This window comes from Zosterops lateralis (genome assembly GCF_965231275.1).
Source record: "Zosterops lateralis genome assembly, chromosome: 11".
NCBI classification, from domain to species: domain Eukaryota; kingdom Metazoa; phylum Chordata; class Aves; order Passeriformes; family Zosteropidae; genus Zosterops; species Zosterops lateralis.
This window is the reverse complement of record NC_139771.1, coordinates 859,157-886,340: the sequence shown is the minus strand read 5'-3', so window position 1 is coordinate 886,340 and position 27,184 is coordinate 859,157. Positions and strand designations below refer to the sequence as shown.

At 44.8% G+C, this 27,184-nt stretch overlaps 1 protein-coding gene across 2 annotated transcripts; it reads right to left on the bottom strand.

Annotated features, from left to right (window-relative positions):
• Positions 1 to 13,405: 13,405 nt before the first annotated feature.
• Positions 13,406 to 26,920, bottom strand: WNT5A (Wnt family member 5A). Of its 2 annotated transcripts, none has more exons than XM_083869456.1 (5): positions 25,432 to 26,920; positions 22,073 to 22,206; positions 20,658 to 20,923; positions 15,638 to 15,930; positions 13,406 to 14,056 (listed from the first exon to the last, which is right to left on the bottom strand). In XM_083869456.1, the coding sequence occupies exons 1-5, from the start codon at positions 25,435 to 25,437 to the stop codon at positions 13,598 to 13,600; spliced, it is 1,158 nt and encodes a 385-aa protein (XP_083725582.1). In that variant the 5' UTR covers positions 25,438 to 26,920; the 3' UTR covers positions 13,406 to 13,597. The 2 variants fall into 2 exon arrangements, with proteins under 2 accessions (XP_083725582.1, XP_083725583.1); XM_083869457.1 differs by lacking the exon at positions 25,432 to 26,920 and adding an exon at positions 22,310 to 22,368.
• Positions 26,921 to 27,184: the final 264 nt, after the last annotated feature.

Genomic DNA, 27,184 nt, shown 5'->3' with positions numbered 1-27,184 from the left:
CCTGGGGGCTCTGGTTGTCACCCATCCTCTCCAGCTCAGGAAGGGCACAGCTTGTGCCCACTGCTGAAGCCGACTGCACCTCATAGGGAAACTGCTGATGGCTTGGCACAGACAGAGGGGAGATGACCCTCTGGCCTCCTAATTAAATGGACTAGAACTGAACTCCCAACAAAAATAAACACAGCAAGTACACAAATCGGCAACACTTGCGTGACTTTACGAAAACAAAAATCAAATTACTTCAAGATGATCTTTACAATTACGTTAGCAAGTTCAATAGAGCATCGAAGTTGACAGCTGTAGCTTTGTGTGGTGAGGAGCCGCAGAAGGTGGTGACAGAGCTTCTCTTCAGCAGGGCCAGGCTGAGCCCCTCTTCCATTCCTCAGCCATTACTCACAGGAGTGCCATGAAGATTTTCATTGCACAGGATTGGGGAGAAAGATAGAAGTGGAGTTCTGCTTTGTGTCTGGCACTGGTTAGGCCAGACTACTACTTTTAGTTCATGATTCTCACCAGTTGTCCCTCTTCATTGTTCCTCTCCCCAGCTTTGCAAACTCCTTCAAATACAAGGTTTATAGCCTTGACAACTCATTTAATGTGGACTATACAAGGATTAGCCAAATGACACAGGCCACGTTACAGGGCAGATTTCTGTAGATCTAAGATGAGGTCCACATATTACTCTAGTTTGCTCATTTGCAAACATCTGTAGCAGAACACAGTGATCTTCCACTAAAAAAAACAAACAAACAAAAAACACCTCACACAAATGGAGCCAGTTCCATTTGTTTTCCATATATGGGAAGAACTCTCTCTAAACAAATTTAATTCTTGACTCCAAGTGGAATTGAAGATGCTTTTCAGATAAGAAGTGGTAAAATAAAATCACAAAAGATCACAGAAGATGATGTTGTTATTCTCTTTCTACAGCATTCATCTAATTTTATGTTTCGCATTGGGGCAGTTTGGCCTTCTCTAAGACCAGAAAGACAGCAGACAAACAGCAGTTCAGCGGTGGTTAGACTGCACTCATGTAACCCAGCAATCATAACTCAGGAGGGAAAATTATTTCCTGTCAGAAATATAGACTGAAACTGCCAAGAAAATCTCTCCAAAGCTACAAACTTATCACCATTCACCCCTCAGACTTCTGATGAAGAGAAAAATCAAAATTGCACCACTTAGTAAACCATGGATGGAATACCATGTGGAGAGAAAAAAAAGAAGACATGGCCATGAAGTCAGTTAAGTTCTAGTAAATACTTTGTTCTGAAATCACCTTTCTAAAAAAACCCAGAGAAGTAGGTAAAAATATAGTCGCGTTTACAGCCTACCCACTGTGACATCTTTTCCAGAAAACTGGCAAGATTTCACTTTAGCTACAAAGCCATGTCTTAACAATCTTGTGGATTCACTCATTTCTCTGCCCTTGGTGCCAGAACATTCATGTGTGATGAGGGCTTGGGTTGGCTTTAGGACATGATGCACATGGTGAGCAGCCCAGGGAACACAACAAGTGCCCACCTAAGGATTCAAACCTCCCCAGCTGCACTCCAGCTTTCATCAAGTATATACCACAATTACCTTTTCTTCAAAATGAAATAAGCAAGAAAAGAAAGTTTGAGAGGTGATGTCCCCTGGGCTTTTTCAGAAGTATTTGCCCAATGACAGCAAATTTCTCTCTCTGGGAAAGAGTGTTTCGCTCCTTTGGTACCAACAGTGGGAAAAGGGAAAAAAGCCAGCACAGTGTGATTTCCTGATTAAGTTACTAATAACCTGTAACTTTCTTGGTCTGTTCTAATTAATTTTGTTCTATTGTGTTTTTCATTCTGCAGTTTCTTCTGCTGAACCCAAAGGAGATCCAATATATAACTGAATGGCTGGTTCATAGTCACATTGTCAAAGATTTTCAGATGTGAAATCCTTGTCCATTTTTTCACACTGGCATGCACAGCAGAAAAAACATCACTATTAATGCATTACACAATGTATTATTTCAATGTCCCAAAGAAAAACAGACTGGAAATTCAATTATGTATTGCCACAAGTAACTTTGTTATACCATGAGAACAAAACACAAAGCAGATTGATTTTTTTTATAGAGCTCCAGAGCACAAAACTTATCAAGAAATGAGAAACACAGTAAGAGCTGAATCTAACTATAAATTCTGACATATATCCACTTATAATGATTAATGACTAAGAAAAAGAAAAGAGAGGTTGCATGCACAAATGCCAGCCTGAACTGACATTAAGACATACAGCTATTTTAAATATTTTCCCTTCTAATTACCTGTATCTTACTTCTGCAAAATATTCACCATACAAAACCCTATTGGCTCTCCTGCTTCTCTCAAAAGCAGCAGGCAGTCAAATAAGCTCTGAAAAGTCAATTCAAATGCCACAAAGTAAAACAGCACTGCTGTTTCTCCCATGGAAAATCCAAATAAAGCTCATTTACTTTTCCTGGGAGTATAAAACAAAGGTATTAACACCACAGCAGAGTTTTTCTATAGCAATATATGAGCAAAGAGACTGAATGCCCCAGCCTGCAGTCACTACTACAGCCTCCATTATATTTGCTTATATTTCAGTGAGAGCTCAAGGACAGGGCTATCGCCACACTAACTCAGCTTGTTCACCATTTCAAGAGTGATGTCCAAAAGACATAAAAAAGACAGAGATCAAGTGTGCACTAGTAAATAGCACTCAGGATATGCCACTTTGTTCACTACTTTCCAAGGACCAAAATTGTTTTCCTGCACAGAATGGCTGATTTTAAGACAGCTTTACAGCTAAGGCATGGTGCTTCAAATCCTACAGGACCAAGAGAGCAGCTTACACAGACCAAAGCTACTGAGGACACAGTTCCAGGGGCTGTGCAAGGTGTTTTTGAGTCATGAGAGGCTGAGTACAGGTCACACCATGGGTCCTAGCAAGGCCACATCTGGCATAAAGCAGGTGCCTAGTGACAGAAAACAAACCCCATCTATTAATGCCACTGAGACAAAAAGTTTAACAGGATGTTTCGGGATATCAAGGTGCCCTCTTTGCTGTCCATGACCATACAAGATGGAAATAGTATCACTTGTCACTGGTTCCATGCCACGTAGCACATCTGGAATCAGGGTGTTGGCGGTGTCGGTGTTCTGCTCTCAGCAGGAGACAATCTGCTGGTAGAGATCATGTCAGCACTGCTGGAGATGAAAACATCCAAAATAGTGTCCATGACTGGCAACTTTTATTTTGCAACATATGTCAAACTCCTGCCTGTGACGTGGCACGACTAGCTATCGTATGATGTAAGGGCTACAGCACATATTTTAACATACAATGCAATTGTCTGGGAGAAGCTAATGTGACTCCCCACTGTGAGACACGTTTCATGACAACCAAGTCCTGAAAAGTGCTCTTGCTCACTTAAAACTGAGCTGAAAGGACTTCTCACAAGGCGGGACGCACTGAGCAGAAATTTCCAGAAGAAAACTGTAAATGGAAAACCTTTAAAGCAAACACCAATATTAACCAAACTGGATGCAGAATTACTAGCATGGGTTGGGCCTCCTCAGAGTAATGAAGCAATTCCCTTAGAAATGCCTCTATATGTTCAGAGCCTGCTCTTAGAGCAGATTAGCCATGTTGTCATCTTATGTGAATACCAGTATTTGCTTGGGAAAATGAATTAAGACCACACCAAAATTACTCCAGTGAAGGGCTCTCAAAAGCACTCATAACCTCAGGGATGCTGTTGTACCAGCAAAAGGAACCAGCAAAATGCAGACTGGCTTCCCAAGGCTGTTTTACTGCAAAGCAAAAACACAGTATATGAAATAGAAACAAACTGAGGAAATACTTCCATCAGGCCCCAAGATGGTGAGACAGTTCCTCAAGGAAAGAAAGTCCCTTCCAACATGGAGCTTAGGAAAAAATCACATGTGATGTGAGTCATCTTCCTATTCAGACATGAATTCAGTTTATCCTTGCTGGAAGGATGATCTAACCCTTACCTTCTCCAGACTTTCTCCACAGGGGATCGAGGCACAGGGTAGAGAAGAGTTCAGTGACAGAGGTGAAAAGAGGAAGGAAAAACATACACAAACACACTGAAAAGTGATAATTCTGGAGCTTTCCGCCAGGAAGCCCTGTGTCGCTGCACAGGAACAAAAATAACCCAGGGGTTCCCTTCCTGCTCCAGCTCCCTGTGAGGAGCCACTTTAAAGCTTTTAGAACATTTGCAGAGTTTGAGAGAAATGTTTTTTGTTTAACTTCAGCTACTTCAGAAATGCCTGGGGCCTGAAGAAACGTAATTTTGGATTGCTCCTAAAGAACAGGCTGAACTTTGAAGTTTGGGGAATTTTTTTCAGATCAAATGCTAAATTAATAAACACCAACATGACAAATCGGTCTGAGAACTGGGGAAAAAAATTCACAATCACTGAAAATTCTTCTTGGATTAATTAATTGTGGCATATTGTTACTTACTCTAATATGTTGACGGGTCTGGCACTTCAAGTCCAGTAAGCCACGCTGCATATGTGTTTTTGTATCCTAACTAAGCATTTTTTATATTATTCCCTACTTTTCCCTACAATATAAAAGGCATATCATCACCAGTGTAGCCTGGGTAAGAATGAGATCATAGCTAGTTTACTTATGGATGGTTTAAGAAATACACACAACAGTTCAAAGCAGCTGGAATCTAAAAGACTTTGTACACAGCTTGTTTATAACAGAAATTTCATCAATGCCACTGAATTTACCTTGCACTCTCTTGTTGATTGCAGTGTCCCACGTGAGTTATTTTCCTTTCACTGTATTGCAAGTAATGGCTGGATAAGGTACCCTTGAGACCCTGGGGAGCCACGGGCCAGTCGGCTGCATGCCACACACCAACTATTAATTACAGCTATGTGGTCAGAGCCTTCTGCTAACACTGCAAATAGGAACAGGGTTGTGCCAGCATTGCCACATCCACATTTTTGTATTCTTGCCTCAATTTTCCTCACCCTGTTTTCAGAAGGAAAACCATGATTCATTTCTAATAGGTGCCCTAGTAAATAATCAAAAAGCGATTAATGTAAAACTCTACAAACACTGGTAAACAACAGTTTGCTCACCGCTGTAGTTCTTTACCATCCCAAGCAACTATAGAGAGGGAATTAGTCAATATTCTTTCCTATAGATTTCAGGGACACTTTTTTCAGGAATCTGAGGACTGTTATTCATCAGCAATCCAGAAGTGTATCTGCAGGGACCACTGGAACAAGTTTTCTTCTCCCAAGATCACTTAATTATTTTAAAAAATTAGTAAAACTCACCCTCTTGGATCCTAGTCTATTCTCATTAGCACAAGCCAGGTTAATTAGACCAGAATATTCCTGCCGTGGGATGGAGCTGAAAGAAGACAGCATCCACTGATTTACTCCCTGTGGGCTCCTAGAGCAGAATCCCCTCCCTGGCAAACAGGGTCCCAGTGGAGGGCCAGGTCCTGAGCCTACACTGATGGACAGGGTGCTTTGATTAACACCACAAGCTCCTGACCCAGAACATCAGCGCCCTGAGGAGGATTCCAGCAAACATCTGTTACCATTAAAGATTGCTGGTTGAGATCTACACCCCGAGAGGGCCAGGGCTGAGGCACTGCATAGTTCCTCTCTGAGGCTGAAACAGCACACAGATTTGAATGTTAGTGGAGCAACATTTAAGGAAATCGGCATCAGAGTAAGGAATGTGAAGTTATTCGTTTATTGGTTTTTCCTAATGCTTCTCATTTAATATTTGCAAATTTAATATTTACACATGCAAGTCTTACAAAAATTATGTTACAAGGAACAGCTTCTGTACTTCTTATAGTAAATAATCAACCAAAAATACATGGTATGTACAGCGGGGGTCACAACTCGGATCCTATATTACTTCTTAGAGTCACTTATCTAAGATCTAGTATCTATAAAAAGCCTCTCTGTTTGCTATTTACACAGGTGTCCTGGAGCATTATATAATCATGTAGCAGATCAACATAGCCTTAGGATCCCAAAGTATAATAAAAGTACATTAGGATCATGACGTAGAGGGAAAGAGTTGGCTACCATTTGACACTGGTCTTTTATTCCTTCCAGAAGTTCACCTGGGCATGGAGGATGGATGTCTTCAGTTCCTCATGAGATTAAGACAAAGAAAAAATATCTTTTTCTAATCTTGGTTGCCTAGATTTTTTTAATGTACAGTAAAGCTGGCTCCTCACATAAATGTTTAACTTTTGCCACTCTTATTTATGCTATGTGGTTCCACTAAACTTGGCAACAGATCTCCTACAGTAAGGTCCACAAGCCAAGGGTCCGGCAAGATCTCTACTTTCAAGAGTCAGACTTTAAAAAAGTAAAGCCATAGTAACTTCAAGTATTCAAAATATACACCACCAGAGAGGACAACAAGACATGAGAGATGACAGAGTCTACACAAGGCATAGATGTTTCCACATATTCTCTAACCATAGGGAGGATCAGAAAATACATTACAAATTAAGGCAGATTCTATGATAAAAATGCCCTCCAGGAAAGGCATCTATCATTCCTAAAAAAAAAAAAAAAAAAAAAAAAAAAAAAAAAAAAAAAAAAAGTGATGTATTATCTATAAAATCCTCCACAATAACTAATCTATCATTTCAGTCAGCCAAACCCTGAAGACAAGGTTTGAATCCTAACAAGGTAACAACAAAATCCACTAGAATGTAAGAACAAGGGACATATTCAGTTCCTGTTACATCTGGCTTCATTAGAGCTTACTCTGCTTTTAATCTGCTGTAATAAAGTCCTTACGTTTGAGCAAAGATCTTAGACTTTGACATGCTCATACAGAAATATATATTGCATGCAAATGACATGGCAAAGGCAACACAAGTACATCAGACCTTGTACTTACTATGAATGAATTATATCCTCCATTCATGAAGTCCTACTGTCATTCTTTTCCAAAGCATCTGCTATGCAGGATCAACACTGGCTCTTTACAAGAGACAACATCAGGAGGAATAAACTTCCACCTCCCATTCCCTAGGCTGTGTGCAGCTGCTGCTTATGCCAAGACATTTCACCCTCACCCAGTATTTTATCAGCTATTCAGATTCCCATATATGTTAGAAGATTGTAGAAAAAAAAAATCCATATATATATATATATAAAATTCAAAGTAAATTTTCACACTTTTACAAATATTTTAGAAAATCTTGTCACCTATTTGCAAGTACAAGCATGTCATCATGCTTACTGAGGTCATAAGGAACAAGAATTCCATATAATGCATGTAACTACCAAGGAATTGCTCCCAGACTCCTGTCATTGGATTTTGCCTACTTGTATATATATAAATCAACTGGCACTGTGGCTTAAAATGAACATACTGTCCTTGACACTAGCAACCATTCGCCTGCTTGACAGCTATATTAACACTAACTCTTAAAATATTTGTTTGCTGCATCTTGTACGCTATTTTTTCTCCATAGTGTTTTTTTGAAGCTGTTTCTTAGGTGATGGTTTTACTTCCAGTTCTGTAAGTCCTCAAACTTGATTTACTTACAGGCCCTTTACCCACAAATGTGCTATGCAAGATGGAAATACCAAGGGATTACTTTGATCCAAAAAACATATATGCAGAAACACACATATTCTCAATTTTATATGAATGGCAATCAACACCAATGGAGACTGCTAACAATGTCAATGAATCCACACACCATAAATTGGTCTTTTCTCTGTTTTCTTCAAGTATTACTAGCTCACATCTCACTGAGTAACAACTTTCTTTTTCATGCTGTGAATCCTTTTGCCCAAAGAAAAGCACAAAAATACATCTGAACAGTATTTTATAGCATTAATGACCTCAACCTCCCTGTACCAGGTAATGGCCAGTTCAAGTTTGCTCAGGGATTACCCTTCACTCCTCCAACGCTGTGGATTTACAAAGCAAAGAGATACTTGAGAAGCCCTAGCACTATTTGCCTACTAAGCATTAGCTCTTCTGAGATCAATAGTAATGGAAAGTTAATTCCAGCCCATACTTGAGAAAAGCTGTGTAAAGTTGCAATTTTCTGTATGAAAAACAACAGGAAAACCTACCAGGAGATAGGCTTGCTAGAGTGGGCAAAAGAAGAGGCAAAAAGCAACAAAAGAAAACAGCAGCCAATGCTTTTAAGACTGACAAACTGCAGCTGCTGCACTCTGCTAACAACTTCTGAGGAGAAGCAGGAGGAAACCCTGAGGGATGGGTGGTTTCTGGAAGTGGTTCTTGCCATGGAACCTGTCACTGAGGTCTGGGAGTCATTGGAGGAATGGCACAGAAATTATCACCTTTTATTGAGGGGACCATATCCTTTGCTCAGGGTGTTCAAGAAAATAACTTTTTTTTTTAAAAAAAAGCGCCAACTATAAAAAAGATGGATGGTTGGTATGGAGTGCTTTATGAAAACAGAACAAAACCAAAAAAGAACTGTGAGCCATGCTATGAACTCTACACTAGTTTGCATTTTTAAAATTCCTCTCAATGGATCTGGAATAAATCAGCAGTGGGTCAAACCAGTTCAGAAAGTGTTTGAATAACTGCCCACGGAGTGGCCAGAGGTTCTCAGTCAGCAGAGTATTTTGACTGCTGCTGTTCAATTACCACTTGAGAAAGCAGGACTGCTGGGAAAGACAACACAAGGTAAACCAACACTGGCTACAAAAGCAATCAGTGCATCAATATCCACACTGCACAGCCCGGCCCTCAGAGACGTTCCCAAAAGCAGCTTCCCCTCATGCTGCTCTGAGCCAGCAGCACTCCAAACAGCCAAAGGTAAGGGGCTGTCAACAAATCAGGAGAGCCCGAAATATCTCATTTTATCTCTATAATAGAAACTGTAATTGACAAATCATTATTTTACATTTATAAAATATATGATGAGGAACATACCACATGCATTCTAGACTTTCTGTCTGCACTGGAAATCAACTGGGAAATTAGGAGGTATGGCGGAGAAACATCATTATGAATATACCGTATTACTGCTTTTGCAGCTGCAGTCTCAGAATTTGTTTCACAATAATTCAGTTACCCATGTTTAAACAACCAGCCAGCAGAAGAAAGGCTGATATATTTCATATGCATTCTCTTTGAGCAGGGGGGCCTTCACGTCTGGTCGAAAAATGTCAGGCTCATATGACACCACCAGAGATGCCTAACCATAACTAAAAGCAGAATTTGGCCAACACAATTGGAAAATACCAGCAGAATATATACAAATGCACACACACAATCTCATATAAGAGCAGAGCATGAGACAGATTGGATTTTTTAATCACACCTTTAAAGAAAACAACATTTCATGTACAAACCTCTCACTGCACTCCTACGTGGATCCTTCATCCCATTGCAACATAAACAGACATACCAGAGTCTGGAGTAGGGAAGAAAGATTTTTCTTCTTTTTTTTCCCCATTGAGAATTTTAAACACAATTTGAAAAGCAAAAGAACAGATCTGGCCTGCCTTCCAAACTGACTTCAATAATAGATAAACAGTTTAAAGACTACCACAGTCAGCAAGTACATACATAAGTTTTGTATTAATACACTTACCTATATTTTTAAGAGAGCTTCATTTTTCCTGGTTGTTCTCAGTTTCCTCTAGCATATAGTCCAGAAGAAAAAAACCAGACATTTTTCCTGATTCACCAAAACTACGCTTTTACAACAAATATCCTAATGGTTTAGATATTATTCCTCATTTATCCAAACGAAAGCAGCCTTTCTGTCAGCTTCAGTACCACTTTCTACAAGTTTTGTATCAGCTTTCTGAGATCATTCTATCAGACAAATCCTCCAGAAAGGAAGGATTTTAGCTTGCATCCTGCATGCAGTGCCTGACTTGAAGCTGCCATTCTCTTCTTCATATCTCTTTCTCTGGTGCACTTTCTCGTAACACCTGAAGGCTTTGGTACTTAGCAAAAGCAGGGTGGATCACAGTATTGGCAAAGAGATAACCAAACACAAACATTTGACGCCATTACTAAAAAAACTAAGATTCTGAAACAGCATTTTTAACAAAATTAAACAGATAAACTTTGGTGCAAATTAAAAACAACACTCTTGTATCTGAGCCTATAATGACTATTTTGAATACAGATTATTTACTGCTGGCAATAAAGAAGTTTTTTGGTAATTTTTCTGTTATTGGGAAGAGCTTGAATACAATCCAGTCCAAAAAAAATGCTGACTTTCCTAAATAGGGGCTGTGTTTTTGCAATAAAGAATACTGGTCAACATACAAGTGGAGGAAAACTGAACCAGATGTCAGTAATAGGACCACAGAACGTTGCATTTGCCCAGAATCGCTATTTTAAACACATGATGTTGGTCTACTGGTTTGTGGGATAATACATTCTTGGCAGCCAGAAGGAGTTTCGATATGTTAGGAGGTTATCCTTGAGAAAAATAAAAGGAAAAAAAAAAAAAAAAAAAAAAAAAAAGGAAGAGGAGAAGAGAGGTAAAGAAAGGCCACTAATTCATCAAGTTACCTATAGCAAAAAACCCCCAAAACATCACTACTTAAGAAATCAGTTCAAAACAACCCAATCTCAAAACAGAAAGCTTGGTGTTCATACTAATTTTTGTTTTCTGCTTTACCTCCTTAATACGAATATTTTGTTCATCCTTCATTGCACTTTGCCTTTCTGGTTTTTGTTAAGGATTCTTCCCTTCATTTGTACTCAGTTACTGGTGAGCTTCCACCCAGCATGGAGGGAGTGATGCGAGGAACTGCCAGAGCTCCCAAACCCAGCACCCAGGGCTTTTCCTGCTGGGAACCCTTGCTCTACACCACGATCCTGCTGCCCCAAAATCCCTGGAGGCAGCCCTGAAAGCTGTAAGCACACAAGTAACAACCAGGACTCTGTCAACTGGCAATTTAGTAGTTATCCATCTCTAAAATGCTTCCTAGCTCAGTTACAGGGGGTTCTGAGCGGTTTTTTGGTGTGTTTTTTGGTTTTGGGTTTTTCCCCCTTCTAGTTACAAAGTAGTTGTATCTGTAAGTCTTCTTAATATTGAAATAAAACTTCAAAATATACTCTGTATGTTTGGCCAACAAACACTTCTCTGTTTTACCATAAAGTAAATTTAAAAATCAATTCTGCTCATTGTCTTAACAAACAGTTGTCTTTAATTATCTCTGAAAGATAATTAAAACCACTTCCCAATATACAACCAAAGTTTTATTTTTATAGTCTATCTTCAATTATGGCATAATCCTTTCTTTTTTTTTAACCAGTGAAATATACAAACCACACAAGACAGAAATATGTACATTAAATGTACAGAACAGAGGAAAGGACATAGAAGATTTACATATCTGAATGACAAGTAAAATATTTTACATTAAATAGGGTTTTTAATAGCTAGGATCATGAGATTCAATTCTGCTCAGACAGAAGTCACGAAAAAGGAACATGAGGTGATTCAGCAAATGAAAAAAAAAGATCATGGTTTTTGTACAATAAAAACCAAAGTGACATATTCAATGAATTAGTGCTTTATTTATTTCTCTTACTTTAAAGATATTCTTTGCAAACATCTGAAGATGAGGGGTAAATATGTCCTTGTACAATAAATTAAGAGCAACAAAGCGCCATTAAGAAGCTGATAAATGATCAAGATGAATTTAATGATACAGCTTAAAGGCTTGTGAAAAGTCAAGGCTTTAGTACAACTAGGCTAAAGTGAAAGGTTTTCCTCAAGTGGTATTTGCAAAACCATTTTCTTTAACTTGAAGGATGGGACTGAGTTGGAAAGTGGCATCTGAACCAAAGATGAAATCCTGTCTAAGTACACAGCATGGGGGAACACATATTGTTTGACAAATAACAATTCTCTGTTCCAAAACTGAAAATCAAGGGCCAAATGCAGCACATTTTGGAGTTGGAAGGTGTCTCCTTTCAGCAATAATCAATAATGCCCTTAATGTGAGAGTGGAATAGAAATGATCTCCAGACTGGTATCGATCCAAGTGCAGTGTGCTGCCTCTACCAACCACTCAAGGAAGTCCTGAAATTGGGAAGAGGCTTACTTCTATGTGATTATCCTTAAAACTTCTGAATGTTAAAAGTTCTTAAAAAAATAATAATTAAAAATAAAAACCCATCAAAAGCTTAGAATCAATCTAAACACCTGAAGAGATCTGAAAAAGAAAATAAGGGATGAACTGCCCCTTTAATTTAGATGTTTTATTATTTTCTAAATCATTAAAATATATATGTACAAAAAGCTTTGAAGTATCAGACACCAGAGACCACAGTTCTCCCATATATATGTAACTGCTCGAGTATAGTCTGAACAATTGTAGTGTATATCTGCAATATATTATCTAAAGCATGTGTATTAAAGACATAGGATGATAAATTTGGTATTGCTGCAACATTTCATTGAACTATAATAGTCAGTTAATGTTATTAAAATATGAAACTATTGTCTCCTTGAGTGAAAGCGTTCCCAAAATCTACGAAAAAAATAAAAATCAATCATTCCAAGAGTGGATATCTAATGATTTATTTTTCTCACATAAAATTAGAGGAGTTATTTGTCAAGCTGTGTTTTGAAAGACAGCCAACTATTACACCATTTTAAGGCATTTTCAAATTTGGGGAACTCTCCTTTCCATGGGATTTCCAGGCTGGGAAACCAAAGCTGTTTGTAAGCATTGCCCAGCTCCAGTGCTCGGAGCAGCCTGCGCCTAGCTGCTCCACACCCGGCATAGGGAAGTGCTACTCTGGCACATGAGACACTTGAACGTCACAATTAGCTGATGAGGCCAAGCTCTGCCTTGAAGAACATCACTATTATTCACCAAGGCAGATTTTTTTTCTGTGTTTTTTTTTTTCCTGTCTTGCTTGGTTCTGGAACCAGCCCCGGTGACTCAGGGATAGCGCAGTTGAAGCCTTTCTGATCCTTTGCTCTTTGCCCTCCGGTGACCCTTGGTGGGCAACCAACACCACACCTTGTGATGAACATACCCCTTATTTACAGAGCCCTACAAGCACTGAACAGCTTTATACACCCTATTCTAGGAACTTCTAGTGTCTGAACCTATAAGTCATGGACAGGTCTGTGTGTTCCTCACATCCATAAGGATTGCTCTAACATCCCAAGCACATTACACGGTTGCTCTGCCTACTGCACATATATTACATTCCATGGATCTAAATTAGGATATGTCAGATTTTCCCCTCAAACTACTCTATCATTTGTAAGAAAAGTCAATTTTTTTTTTAACTTTGTAAAATAAATATTCTCAGATTCTCCCCCATTATTGCCAAAAATATAAGCCTCATACAGTTCTGGGATGGACGCAGAGAGGGTTTCCAGGCACTTCTCTTTGCAACCTTTATATTTTTCTTTTTTCTTTCTTTTTTTTTCCTTCCCCGCCCTTTTTATTTTCTTTTTTTTTTTTTCTTAAAAGAAGACAAAAAACTCGTTGGACTCTATAAATAAAGTGGAGATAGTCCTGTGGAAAGGGAGAGGGGCCTGCACCCCTCACTGGCAGGCGGCTGCAGCTCCTCCCACTTCGTCCATGCCCTATTTGCACACAAACTGGTCCACGATCTCTGTGCACAACTTGCATTTCACGTAGCAGCACCAGTGGAACTTGCAGTGGCAGCGCTCTCGCTGCACGGTCTTGAACTGGTCGTAGCCCCGGCCGCAGCACATGAGTTCACAGCCGTCCATGCCCTCCGAGGTCTTATTGCACAGGCGGCCCTGGGTGCCCAGGGAGCCGGTGCTCTCATTGCGCACACAGTAATCGGGGCTGGGGTCGATGTACACCAAGTCGTGGATGGTGGGGGCGTTGAAGCGGCTGTTCACCTGCACCAGTTTCCCCCGGCTGTTCAGCTTCATGGCGGCGGCGCTGTCATATTTCTCCTTCAAGGCGTCACCCACCTTGCGGAAGTCGGCGAGCTGCAGCCAGCAGGTCTTCAGGCTGCAGGAGCCCGAGACGCCGTGGCACTTACAGGCCACGTCAGCCAGGTTGTACACCGTCTGCAGGAGGTGGGGAGAGAAACAAAAACCATGACCAAAGGCTAGCACGGCTGTGAGAGCATTTATACCCCACATCTCCTGCTCTTTGTCGTATTCCCACTGGCCCCTCCACAGTATTCACCTCAGCATCCTCTCCTATCCTCCAATACATCCTAGCTCTGAAAGGACTTAGTGAACCCAAGTCAGCTGACAAACCCATGCACCCCTAACACCTGAAAGCGCCAGGATGCCGAAGAGGAGGAGGGGAGTCTCCTCACAACAGAGACATCCACAACAGCACACACAGCCCAGACAGCAGCATTACTCAGGCTGCACTCAAATTTTAGGAATTCGCTCTCACGCCAGCAAAGGATTTTGCTCTTTCATTGAGAAATGTAAAACATCCCCTTGTTTTCTATCTGAGTTACTCTGCCTATTGATCTCTGCTTGAGGCTGCAATTAGGGAAAGAGTTAAGATTCCTCTTGCTCCTGGCTCAGCTGCAGCTGATTGTCTACTCTTGGCTCAGCATCCTCTTCCTATCCCAAATACTGCTCTGGAAGAGAGACTTCATCCAAGAAGAAACCCCCAAACACCTATGGGTGGGAGTCAGGGCTACATAGCAATATCCTCTTTACAAAGCTTTGGCAGGAAAACCTCAGTCATTTGCCCTGTACAAATAAAATAAGAGTCAGTGTTGACACTGCCCCAAAAATCCTGGTGTCTGACACATTAGATGATACTGTAGACAGCTTCCACCCAGCAGTTACAGAGTCTTAATGCTGCCAAATGGCACTGCAAAGATGAGGCTGAGGAAGGAAAAAACTCCTTGAGTCTCCACAAGCAACTGTGAAAGTGTAATTTTTCTTCTTGCTAATAGTAATTGGCCTGTCCTTTGCTTTCAGACACCCTCCTCTTACATTTAAATGCTATTAATTTTCAATTATCTTTCATCCTTCTTCACCTTAGAACACAAGTGTAAAGTCTCAGCCGACTATTGCTGGCACTTCAAACTCTAGGAAAATAATGATTTTGGCTCTTCATATTCAGACTATTAAAAAAAAAGTTTACACCCATTCATTTAAAGCATTTTTGAGATTAAAGAAACCATGAAGACATGTTCAACCACAGAAGACCATGTTTTCTAATAGCATAGAGAAGCTTTTCACATACTCTTAAACCAGGTAAAGAAAAAAAAGTCAGAACAATCGGCAGAATTCCAGCCTGGGAAGCTCAGCACACCCCTCTTCCTTCCAACACACACTGTCTTGGTTGGAAATACCAACTAATAAAACTCTGTTCTACAGAGAATCCACAGCGAGCTGGGCACTTTTCATGAAACAATACAGAGGGAAACACAACACATTTTGGTCCCAGCCTCCCCTATGAAGAAAGCAACAGGACTGTCAGACAACCAAAAGCACCAACTCACACACTCCCCACCCACCCACACCCCGTATTTGCCGTTTTCTTGTTTTGTGCATCAAAACAAAGACCAGCCATGGTGGCTGGCTGCTCTGTGCCCCACTGAACCACGTTTTTCCCAGAAAGAAGGGATGAGGAGGAAGGAGTGTGGAGGGACACGCTGCTGTGCAGACACTCACTCTCCTGCCGGCCTCGTTGTTGTGCAGGTTCATCATGATGCGGGCGCTCTCATAGGAGCCCCTCTGGTAAACGCGCTCACGCTCCCGGGCGTCCACAAACTCCTTGGCAAAGCGATATCCGTATTCGATGTTGTCCCCGCAGCCTCCCCACAGCCAGTCCCGGGGCAGATCCTTGGGCCGCGCGGCACGGCTGCAGCCGCAGGAGGACAGTTCACCCTCCCGGCAGGCGCGGCTCATGGCGTTGACCACGCCGGCCGCACTCACCGCGTACGTGAACGCCGTCTCCCGGCTGCCTGCACGGAGACACAAGTGGGTTTAGGGGACAGCCACCTCTCCTGGCACACTGAATGGGCCAGGAGGACAAAGGCTCTCCAGAGCCACCAAGTTCACTCACGCAGTAAAAGGTGAACCCTGAATGACGCTTCCCAAAACATCCTCGCTCTGAAAGGTACTAGTGAACCCAAGTCATCTGAGCACACATGGTTTGTCAAGAACAGAAATCACTTCTCATTCATGCTGGGGAACACCTGGATGAGAGAGCAGAGTGGTGGTGGGTCAGGGCCACAAGGCCAGAGGGGCCAAAGCAGCCATGCTTGCATGTGAGGGGAGGGAAGGGTCCCTTTCCTTCAGAAGAAAGAGATGTTAAATACAACTTTTAAAGTCTGGTTCTTAAATTACTACTTCTCAAACATGATTGATGCGCTTCACCCACTTATTCCAATTTATTTAAAGTTCACGTGTTTTACAAAGTCTCCTGGTATCAAAAGAAACACAGCAGAATAATACACAACTTTCCACCCTACACATTAGCCAGACACTTCTGGAGGAGACTATTTAAAACTAACAACAACCTGTGCTGGTTATTATCCACCACTCCAGCTCTTGCAAATGTGGCAAGGGAGCCCATGGACAATCATTTTTACAAATTACAGGGAAGAAAAAACCCTTGGCACAAGGTGGCCTTGAAGGTTTTCTCCTGCATCTGGTGCCCTTAAATGGAAATGGAAAACCTCAAGTTTCCAACTTTCGTTAAGAAAAAGTTACAATACTCTTAATGTAAGACATGGCCACATACCATCCTATTTGACAGTATGTGATCCCACCTCATAAAGTGTCTGACTTCCCCAATCACTTTTCCAAGGGTGCCACAAGCTCTGAGTATAACTAGCAAACTTGCAGATAAACAAAGACAAAACCTGCACCAGAGAACAACACTTGAAGTTTATTTTTCTCCGTAAGGGACAGCATCCCAATGGGTCTTTTCCAAGAAAGATTCTCAGAATATTTTTCATGTAAGAATAGACTAAATATATTTTTTTTTGTTTATATGATTAAGTTTTATTACTAATCTTCAGTCTAATCAATAGATCAAGCCAGCTTTTAATCTTGATTTTATGTGATTTTACTTAGGGAACATCATGGGTCTTTGAAAAATTTGGACTTTAAGAGGCTGTGTTTTGGGCAAGTCATGTATATTTAGACAGCAACATTTTTAGGCAAAATCTCTTTGTACAAGATGGATCATGACAAGTCAAATCTAATAGGAGCTTTCAAGCACTTCTGAAACATAAATAATTTGAAGTCTGGTTCATATTTAACATCGCGATGACACCATGATCAGAGTAGCTTTGTTAATACAACAGCTGTCATCCATGGGATTAATTTTAGAAATAGATACTGGATTTAAATGGGAAAAATCAGAAATTTTATGTTAGGAAAGATGAGACTTCAGGAAAATCAGAAGCACCCTACACCTTTGCTACCTTACAATGGTCTGCACTCATAGATACCTGCTCTTGGAAGTATCTACATGACTTGTGGGTATAAAGGGTTACAGGAGTAGCATTTTCAGTTAAAAAAACATTGGCTTTATGTGCTGACTTAGGCCTTGCATCTACTGCAAACTATAGCAGGGGGAACCTCATAGAGATTTTAATGTTCCCATTTGCTCTGTAACACACATTTTTGGATTAATTCCTTAAGTAAAATTTCCACTATATTGAGAGGAAAGAAACGTGGTCTGCTTTGGACCACAGGACTTGCCTCTTCCGTTCCATTTTTGTTCTTTTTCATGTTTAGTTAGCTCATGCTTTCACATGGTTAACTCTGCACTTATTGCGGGATTTAAACTCATAAAGCTGACTATTTTTGACTAGTTTTCATTATTGCCCTGGAACAAATTTTAAAGAACTTACTCTTGGAGAGAAGGAGAAGGAAAGGCTTGGGTACAGGAAGGAGAGTTGCCCTGCAAGTCCCCTCCTTGAACATTTACGCAAGTTATAAAATAGCATCAGCTGCTGAAGTACACTTCAAGCCAACACTGCCTCAAGTCATCGACCCCAGAAACACGTTAAGGGTGATGTTTCCACACGGATGAGTTACTCTGAGTTTTCTTTTTTTTTTTCCTTCTTTTTTCAGTCTTTAGGCACAACTGTGCTTTCCTTCACTGTCAAACATATCTTTCTTTTCCCACAGTCCAGGATTTCTCTCTATTGTAGCCATGGCAAGCAAACACACATTCCAAACACATTCGAGTCCCCTCTCTCCTATATATATAAAACATAGAAATGGAACTGTTCAATATACGCACATTGTAGGAAGCCACCCACAGAGCAAGGCCCTGAGCTTTACACTTGATCTGAAGAAGCCTGCAAGAACAGAACCTTCTCTTTTTTTTTATACCTGTACCTAAGACACAAAACGTTCTTTTTCTTGCATTTTAAAAGCATTCAACATCAGGCTGAAGGCAGAATAAACTGGACCCCAACCATACAGAGCTGTAGGGGGCGGGTTCAGTGATTTTGTTTCCTGTGAGCACTTAGCTGTGTGTGCAAAGCCCACGTGCAGCCCGCACAGGGCTGGCCACAAAGCCAGGAGATGGAAATGAGCACCGTGGCCCAACCTGGGAACCAGCACCCAAGGAGAGCAGTGCAGAACACAGGCCCTAAAATTTTACAGTTCAATAAGGCACAGAGCGAGTTTCCAAAGCCAACGGCAGGTTTATTTGTACAGCTTTAGCTAACTGCAGGGTAAATCCTGGAAGAAAGACTGCCCATTGACACAGGGGGCCGTGGCTGTGCCGGCGGGCAGTGCCGTGCTCAGAACTCTCTGGGGCGCAACCAAGGGCACATGGCAAAACCTCCCAAACAATGTGCACTCAGAGCCTGCCCCTCCTGCACTGCTGGGAGCAAGGGGCATCTGTCTGACAGCCCAGCACACAGGGCATGGCAGGCTGAAGTCAATGGAACCAGGCTCTGAAAGTGTCCACTCTTCCCTCCATGCAGAGGAACACCAACTGGCCATTACTGAGGGTCAGTGTGAAATACAACTGTCACACCTCCTTCCTTGCTCTCACTGAATACACTCTTCATGCTCTAACTCCTGAAATATGGCTATTAACCTTGCTTCCATCTGCAATTAGAATAAGTGGCTTAATTACATGATGAATTGCTGTGTAGACATCAGCTAATACAGTCATATCCAGCAAAAGGGTGTGGCAAAGTTATTTAACTTGAAAGGAACCACCTTTAAATAGATCTGTCATACTTGCGGAGGGCAGAAACATTGATTCCAGAGACAGACACCACAAATCACAGGCCCCATCCTGTACACTCCTTCACACCAACAGTCCCTCTGAGCTAATTTTCACTTGCTTGAATAATAAATAAGGCCTGAAGGATGAAGGCCTAAATTTTAAACGAATTAATTTTCTGATATTTGCTAGATTCCTAGAACAGAGAGGTGTAAAAAAGAAGCTTGCTTTCATGTTTTTAGACTTTTGCTTGAGTAAGGTAAAAAAACCCCTCTATCCAGAGTTAATACTGTGCTTTAAAAAGCCTACGGAAGATTGTTTATCTAAAATCAAATGTTCCAATTCAGTACTTTCATGCAATAGATTTTTCTCTATTTGTCTGATAATCTCCAAATAAAAATTTCTTTTAACAAAAACTGAGACCAAACATGACTTGACGTATTCCTTCAACTTTAGGTGGAGTCAGCCCATTTAGACAAACCTAGATTGAGACCAATTTTAAAACTTTTTCTTTTTCTAAAGCAGGACAGAAAAACACTGCCATAAAAGCTTTACTTTACAACTCCAACTGAAGAGCAGTGCTGCGTTTGCCAGTGTACCCACTCACTACTTAAAAGATCACGAGTGTCACCCAGAAAAATAGGTGTTTTCAGTTGATCACACAAAATCAGCAATCTGACTTGAGAAAGTCAGAGGAAGGTTTCACCATTCAACAGCACTGGTTAGAATTTTGACAAGGACTTTAAAATACTATGAGGCCCTTAAATGCCAGAAAAGGCAGGCAGCACATGAGCACTGGAGAAGGCCATTTAAAAGAGGATCTGACAGAGTTGAGTGTCCACCAAATTGTGATAAGATATTAAACAAGAATATGTCTCTTACCAGCAATGTGATTCCATTAAATGTCAGTTAAAAGGACCATCACACATTTTACCATGATAGAATTCATCTCATGAAAATTACCCTGTTACAGTAATTTAAAGATAAATCTGTTTTCCTTAAAAAGAGAAAAAAAAACCCAAAAACTGTATCTGGAAATAGCAAGGAGGAATTGCCTCTAAACACTAATCGACAGAGCAGCAATTTTCAGTTAACCTCTGGACCAAGACCATTTATTATCCAGCTGCTAACTTTGGAACTAGACACGGACATCCTTAATTTTACAAGACGCTGCTGGTTTTAATTCTTGTAGGTTGCCTTCATTTTATCTCAGGTTTTTCTAAGAAAGAGATTTCAGGGCCTCATTTTCCTTTCTCCCCTATTCCCATATGCAAATATATATTCCTACTTTGTTTTCCAACACATATGGCTGGACAGTGGTGGGAAATCACCTCCAGCTAAAAATAATCCAACTTCTTTGCCAACTTTTAGAAACACTTGGTTGTATACAGTACTCAGTAAGAACCTGGCAAGAGATTCAAGTGCAGAACAGTGTGTGCCATACATATCCTTAGACAAGATTTTAATCATAAAGACGTTGCTTCCTACCTATCTGCATGACTCTGCCAAAAACAGAGTTGTTGTCCACAGTGCTGCAATTCCATCTTCTATGTCTGAATTGATACTGGCACTCCTTAATGCCCGTCTTTGCACCCTCTCCAATGAACTGCATATGGTCCTGATACAATTGGCAGAGTTTCTTCTGTCCTTGGGAAAGCCCTGCTAGCTGGCTACATAGTGGCTGGGCTCCTATAATATACACCTCTGACATCTGAACAGGGTTCATGGGGTTCATGGGGTTCATCCCTAAAGACCTGCACAAAGAAAGATTTGCATTAATAAACAGAAGACTTCAAAATAACATAAAGTAAATTTAAAAATAAAAAATCCAGACAGAATTGTACCTTATACGTGAATATACAACTCCTGGTTTTGCTAACAAGTGAGGAAAACCCCCAGACACTTAAATATGAAACTTTTGTTTTAAGAAAAGGACAGAAGTAACTAGTTTCCACCCCTGTGGTTATCACCATACATTAGAGACTGAAGTACGGCACAGATTTGGAAGACTTGCATCTAGGCAGTCTTCTACCAGCTTAAATTGACACAGTAAAAGTAACAGAAGCTCCAAACAATTGCAAGGCCAGGAAAATAAATAAAGCAAAAATGAAAAAAAAAGCTCTCCAAATCCCAATTTGTCTTAACACATACTTTATATTTAAGTCTGGGGTTTTCCATCTGATCTACTATAAACAAATAGGGAAACCTTTAGCAAGCCAGAAGTTAGAAACTTGCTACAGACTACTTCTAGCTTCTTCCAAATTGACAACACAGAAACACACAGGCAAGGATACTCATTCTAAACAAAATCAACTTTGTTTTCTTAATTCTTAAAGTGCTCTTCACATGATACATTTCAATTAAAAAGTGGCTATTAATCCAAAAGGCATCACTTGGAAAAAGCAGAGAAACACCTATTTCCAAAACTCTCAACATCGTATACTACACACAGATAATTTGCTAAAGCAGGAATTAAAATGTACTCCCTGTAATGAAATATATTTGTAAACATTTCAGTTACAGAAAACTTCAAACTGAAACTTTAAGTTCATCCTTGCAAATCCCCATTTTCTCTCGTACATGCAAAACGTCTTAACGTAAGGGAGTTGCAACGTCTTTTAAAATACAAACATTTATAGTAATTTAAAGATGATAAAATTCATAGAGAATCTACTAGACAGCATTCTTAAAACTGTATTTTACAAGACGAGACGTTGCACATTTACCCTTATTCGACAGACCAGCTCCTTTTCCTACACAACATATTCCAACCGGCACCTCTCCCCTGCTGCCTCACTCCTGCCGCGCTCCCGCAGAAACAAAGTACAGAAGAAGCACAGAGACACTGAAGCAAGCAAATCTTGACACCCCCTTTCAAAAACAAGTCGATATGAGATGCTTACCACCAAGAGCTGGCTTCTATTACAACCTGGGTAAAAGAGGAGAAAACGGCCAGAGCCACTACGAGGTACTGAGAAGCCATTGTACTGCCAACTGTCCCCACAGCACCTCCGTGGATTAATACTGCACTGGATTTCTAGAGGGGGGAGAAAAAGGATCAGATTGTTTATTGCTTCTCAGACCATTTTCGAGCATTCGAGTTTAAACAACGGAAGTCTCTGGGCCCCTTTTAACTTGACTCTGACTCGCCGGCCCTTCTCCCCGCCGAGGCTCTGGTGCCAGACACAGGCACGTCGCAGCTCCCGCTGCAGCGGGCAGAACCCACCCCCGCAGCCCCCGGCACCCCGCGGACACCGCCTTCCCGGGGCGCCCGCCCGTCCCTCTACCCCGGCCCCCGCCGCTCCGCACCCCGCCCGCCGCGGGACGGGACGGGACGGGACGGGACGGGACGGGACGGGACGGGACGGGACGGGGCGGGGCGGGGCGGGACCGGGCTCAGCAGCTGCTCCGGAGACGAGACCCATCCCCGCTGCCCCGGGGCTATAGAAACCCGCGGGCATTACCCCATCGCTGCCCGCGCTGGGGACACGAAAGGCTCACGGCTTGCTAGAGGCGGCTTCAGGTTTGCAAAGCGAGCCCGAGAGGGAAGGGAGGCCGGTGCCTCTCAAGGGGTCGGTTCCGCGCGGCCCCGAGGGCTCCTTCCCGCCCGGGGATGATGGGGCCGGTCCTTGCCCTTCCCCGTCGTCCCCTAAAACATCTCGGCGCGGCCTCGGGGCTCCCGCACTCCGCGATCGCCGAGGCAGCCCCGACCTCCGCGCTGGCACTGCGGTGACTGCCCCGACAGCAGCCCCAGGGGGGGTACCGGGCCGGGGAGGTACCAAGAGCGACAAAGAGCAGCTCCGCGTCCCGACTCGGACCCCGCAACAACCAGGCTGCCGTCTTGGAAGTCAAACGCTTCCCCCGACAGGTCCCGCGATCACCGTCTGGTCCTCGCACGGGACTCTCTCACTCGCTCCCCAGAGCCAGTTCCAGGGGTTTATTTCCCCTCCCCTCGGAAAGAAAGAAAGAAAGAAAAAAAAAAAAAAAAAAAAAAAAAAAAAAAAAAAAAAAAAAAAAAAGACATTTCGACACTTGGGGGCTCCCTATTCCCTATTGATTCTCCAAAGGCCCTTAACGCTGAATTGAAGGTGTTCTTAATTCTAATTTATTTCTGTTTGCGAAGGGCCGGGAGGAGCGGAGCGCTGGCAGCGGGGCCGGACACAGAACCTGCTCGGGCACACGAGGGAAGCCGCCGCAGCGTGGGGACCTCCATGCGCCGCTCCCCGATACTGCTCCGGGGCGAAGCCTCCCCGCGCCGTGCGGGTTAAACATCCCCTGCCCGGGGGAATTGAGCCCCCCCCAGGTCCCCACTGGCGGAGGTGGGTAAATGGGGGCCGGTCTCCTGCAACAGAAAGAGCCCGCCCGCCCCACAGGGGCTCAGTCCCGGCCAAGGTGCGAACGCCGAGGGCGTATCGAGAGAGGGACGAGAAGCGAGGTGTGCGCGGGGCAAGCCGCGACACCCAACAGCGCACAACGTGCTGGGCTTCCTTCATCTGTTACTTCTTGAAATACCGGCACTAACAAAGAACCGCCACGAAACCGCCCGAGCCCTGAGGAAGCCGGAGACACCGGTGCCCATGGGGGACGCCGACAGCTGTGCAGCCACCCGGCCCGGCACTGAGCCCGGGCACGCCGAGCTGCCCGGCGGGAAGGGCGGCCGCGACAGCGCCGGGAGTGAGCGGGCCTCTACCCGCGCTGCAAGAGGCGGCCGGCAGGGCCAAAGGTCAGTGCCCCGCTGCAAGGGCCCGGTGTCCCCCGAGCCCGGCCGGCGCTGGCCGGAGCCCCCAGCGCGGTGGCGGGGCCCGGGCGGCGGTGGCGGCCCGCTCCCAACAGGGGGCGGCCTCGCCCGGCGGCTCTGCCCGTCCGACGGCACCTCCGCGCCCCAGCGCCGTTCCCGCCCCGGCTGCGGACACCGCGCCGAGCAGCCGGGCGGACACGGCACCTGCGACGGGGCCGCGGGCGGGCCCGGCCCTTCTGCACGCAGCAGCTGAAAAGGTGTCACCAGAAACAACACACACACACAGACACACACAGACATATTTAAAAAAAAAAAAAAAAGAAAAAAAAAAAAAGGCAGACAGCCCAGCAGCACGGAGCACTGGAGATCGGGAGTGTGAGTGAGGCACCGTGTTCAAGTTTGTAGGGCCGCGGAGATTGGGTTTTGCTATTTAACGCACCCCATGCGGAGCCCGCGCTCCTTGCCGAGATGAAAAGAGAGGCTTTTACAGATCCTGCACCGCGGGATCGCCTCTGATCCTGTTTTACACGGGGTGTCTGGAAAGCCTGCGAAGGCATCTGGTTTTCTAGGAGCACTACCAGCGGGCAGGCGGCATCCAGAGCCCTGCTCCGAGGGGCTGTAAACCGCGGGAGGCGCGGCGGCTCCGCGGGGACCCCCCGGCCACCCCCTGCTCCCCGCTGCGCTTTCACAGCCATTTGGAGGAGCGAGACCACGTCTCACGTTTGCAGGGAAAGGCACTGGTCCCGGCCCAGCTCTCCCCAGCGGAGGCGCAGAGGGGTTGTTTTCCCGGGGGTGAAGGCACATCGTGTCCTTTCCTCGGCGCCCGGGGACAGCCTCGCTTCTCGGCCCCGCTGAACTCCCCGTGACCCTCCGAGCGCAGCTCATTTACCATACAATTGACAATTAAAAACAAACAAACAACAAAAAGCCAACAGCCTTTCCAACATGGAGTCCTCGCAGCGCCAAGGGGACCCCGAGGAGCCGTGCTCCTCCGCGCTGACCCAGGAGAGACCCGCTGCAGATGCAGAGTGATAATCTCCAGAAACGGAGAATAAAATTAAATGGGGGGCGGGGGGGGGGGGGGGGCTGACTCCGGGTCCTCCGCTGGCCCCCAGCCAGGTCTCCTTAAAGGTACAGGCCACCATTAGCGCCGACGTTGGGCTCCTCCATAGCGATCCTCCTCAGGAAAGTTTGGGAAGTTTGGAAAGATGTCTTTAAACTCGCGTTACGAGCCGCTGCCAGAAGATGCACCGGGACGGAGCGGGCAGAGCGAGCCCAGCAAGTGTCTCTGCGGCGGGCAGCCTTCCTTCGGGGGAAAATTTAAAAAGGGAAGGAAAACCAGAAAACACAAGACCTTTTCCCAGTTGGGGAGCAGAGCTCTCAGCGGTGGGTGAGAGCGGAGAGGTGGCAGCGCCGGGCGGTAGCCGAGGCGGGGAGGAGAGGCCCCGCAGCCCCCGAGCGCAGGCCACCCTGCGCGCCCGCGGCCCCTGCGGCGCGGAGCCCCCGCGCCCGGCGCGGACTCACCTCCATCGCGCAGGATCGCCAGGCGGGAGCAGCCAAGTAATCCAAGCGGAGCGGGAGGAGAAACGGCGAGACGAAAGTAAAATCCGGGCTCGCGGGAGCCGGGCGGTATCTTCCCGAGCCTTGGCCGGGGGAGCGGAGGAGCCCGCGGAGCTGGTTGGGGGCAGCAAGCGAGCGGCTGCCCTGTCCGGCGCAAACCGAGCGTGTCCGACTGCGGAGTGGGGCACCAGTGCAGCCTTCTTTCCAAGGTCCATCAGCAATCGCAGTAATTAGGGCTTTCCACCAGCAGAAGAAGAAGGAGGTTAAAAAAAAAAAAAAAAAAAAAAAAAAAGAGGCCAAAAAAAAAAAAAAAAAAGCCAACCCAACACACGCACACAGCGCCCGTGGGCGTGATTGTGCGGAAGCAAATAAAAATCTTCACAAGCGGCAGCGAAAGCGCCGCGGGCGACGATCCGTCCCAGCAGCCCAGGTGGTGCCGCCGCGGGGCTCCCCGCGCTCCCACCCGGCTCCACCGGCGCTCGGGCCGCCGACCGCCCCCTCCGCAGCTCGGCGCGGACCGGCCCGGCCCGCCAGAGGGGGACGATGGAGCCGAGCGGGTGCAGGGCTCCCCCCTGCCCGCCCCCCTTCACTTGCTTAAAGGCTGGGCGGTGCAGAGCCGGGGGTCCGCCGCTGTAGAGCTATCCCGGGGCCGGCTCCCTCCATTTTACACTGAGAAGAAAAAGCCCAAACAGAAAAAGAAGTTTCTGCAGAAGAAGGGGGGAGGGGGGCTGTGCACGCGTGTGTCTGTCTTACGGGGCCACTGATCCTGCAAGGCGAGCAGGGGCAGGGGGAGGGGAGCAGTCCGGGCTTCAGGAGCTGCGGCTCCCCCAATCCATCGGTGCCGAGGAGCGGGATACGCGGGAGGAGAGCCGGGAGAGCAAGCCGGGGCAGGCGGCGTCGCGGCAGCCGACCCTTCCTCCGCGGGGCTCTGCCCCCGCCCGCTGCAGCCGGCCCCGCTCCCCCCGCGTCTCTCCCTCACTCCTCTTCACCCTGCTGCTTAAAACTGCGAAAGAAAAAAAGAAAAAAAAAAAGAAAAAAAAAAAAAAAAAGTTAAGAGAGCCAACGGCAGCTGGAAAACTTTCTCGGCAGCGCATGCGCCCAGAGTCGGCCTATTGCAGACGGGGCTGGATTTTAAAGCTGTACGGCAGCGACCGGGACCCCGCGTAGCCCCGGGCGGGCGGCGAGCGCCTGCAGTCGGCGTGTCCGTCCCGCCTGCCGCTCCAAATCCCGCATCACCGAGCCCTTCTCGCTGATCAGGCTCGGCGTGAGGCCCCGTCAGGGCAAACACTTCCTGCAAAGCAGTGCCCCGTGCGCCCATCCCGGCCGGCGGGTGCGTGCGGGGGTGCACGGCCCCTCCAGCACCGCCCGCTGCTCATGCTGGGTCGGGATGAGGGCACATGTACACCCATATATACCCATATACACACTGTGCATCCATGCACACACATGTACACCCATATATACCCATATACACACTGTACATCCATGCACACACATGTACACCCATATATACACATATACATACTGTACGTCCATGCACACTCATGTACACCCATATATACCCATATGCACACTGTACGTCCATGCACACACATGTACACCCATATACATCCATGTGCACCTACATACACCCATGTACACCATGTACACATCTGTGTATGCCCATACACACACATCCATGTACACCTGCAGGCACCCATATGTACACCATGTACAC

What these genes read in the sequence shown, in the direction of transcription:
- WNT5A (XM_083869456.1), bottom strand. An exon ending in TGGCAGAGTCATGCAGATAG is followed by an intron (nt 15,931 to 20,657) that starts GTAGGAAGCAAC and finishes GTCTCCGTGCAG; the next exon opens with GCAGCCGGGAGACGGCGTTC. An exon ending in ACAACGAGGCCGGCAGGAGA is followed by an intron (nt 14,057 to 15,637) that starts GTGAGTGTCTGC and finishes CACCTCCTGCAG; the next exon opens with ACGGTGTACAACCTGGCTGA.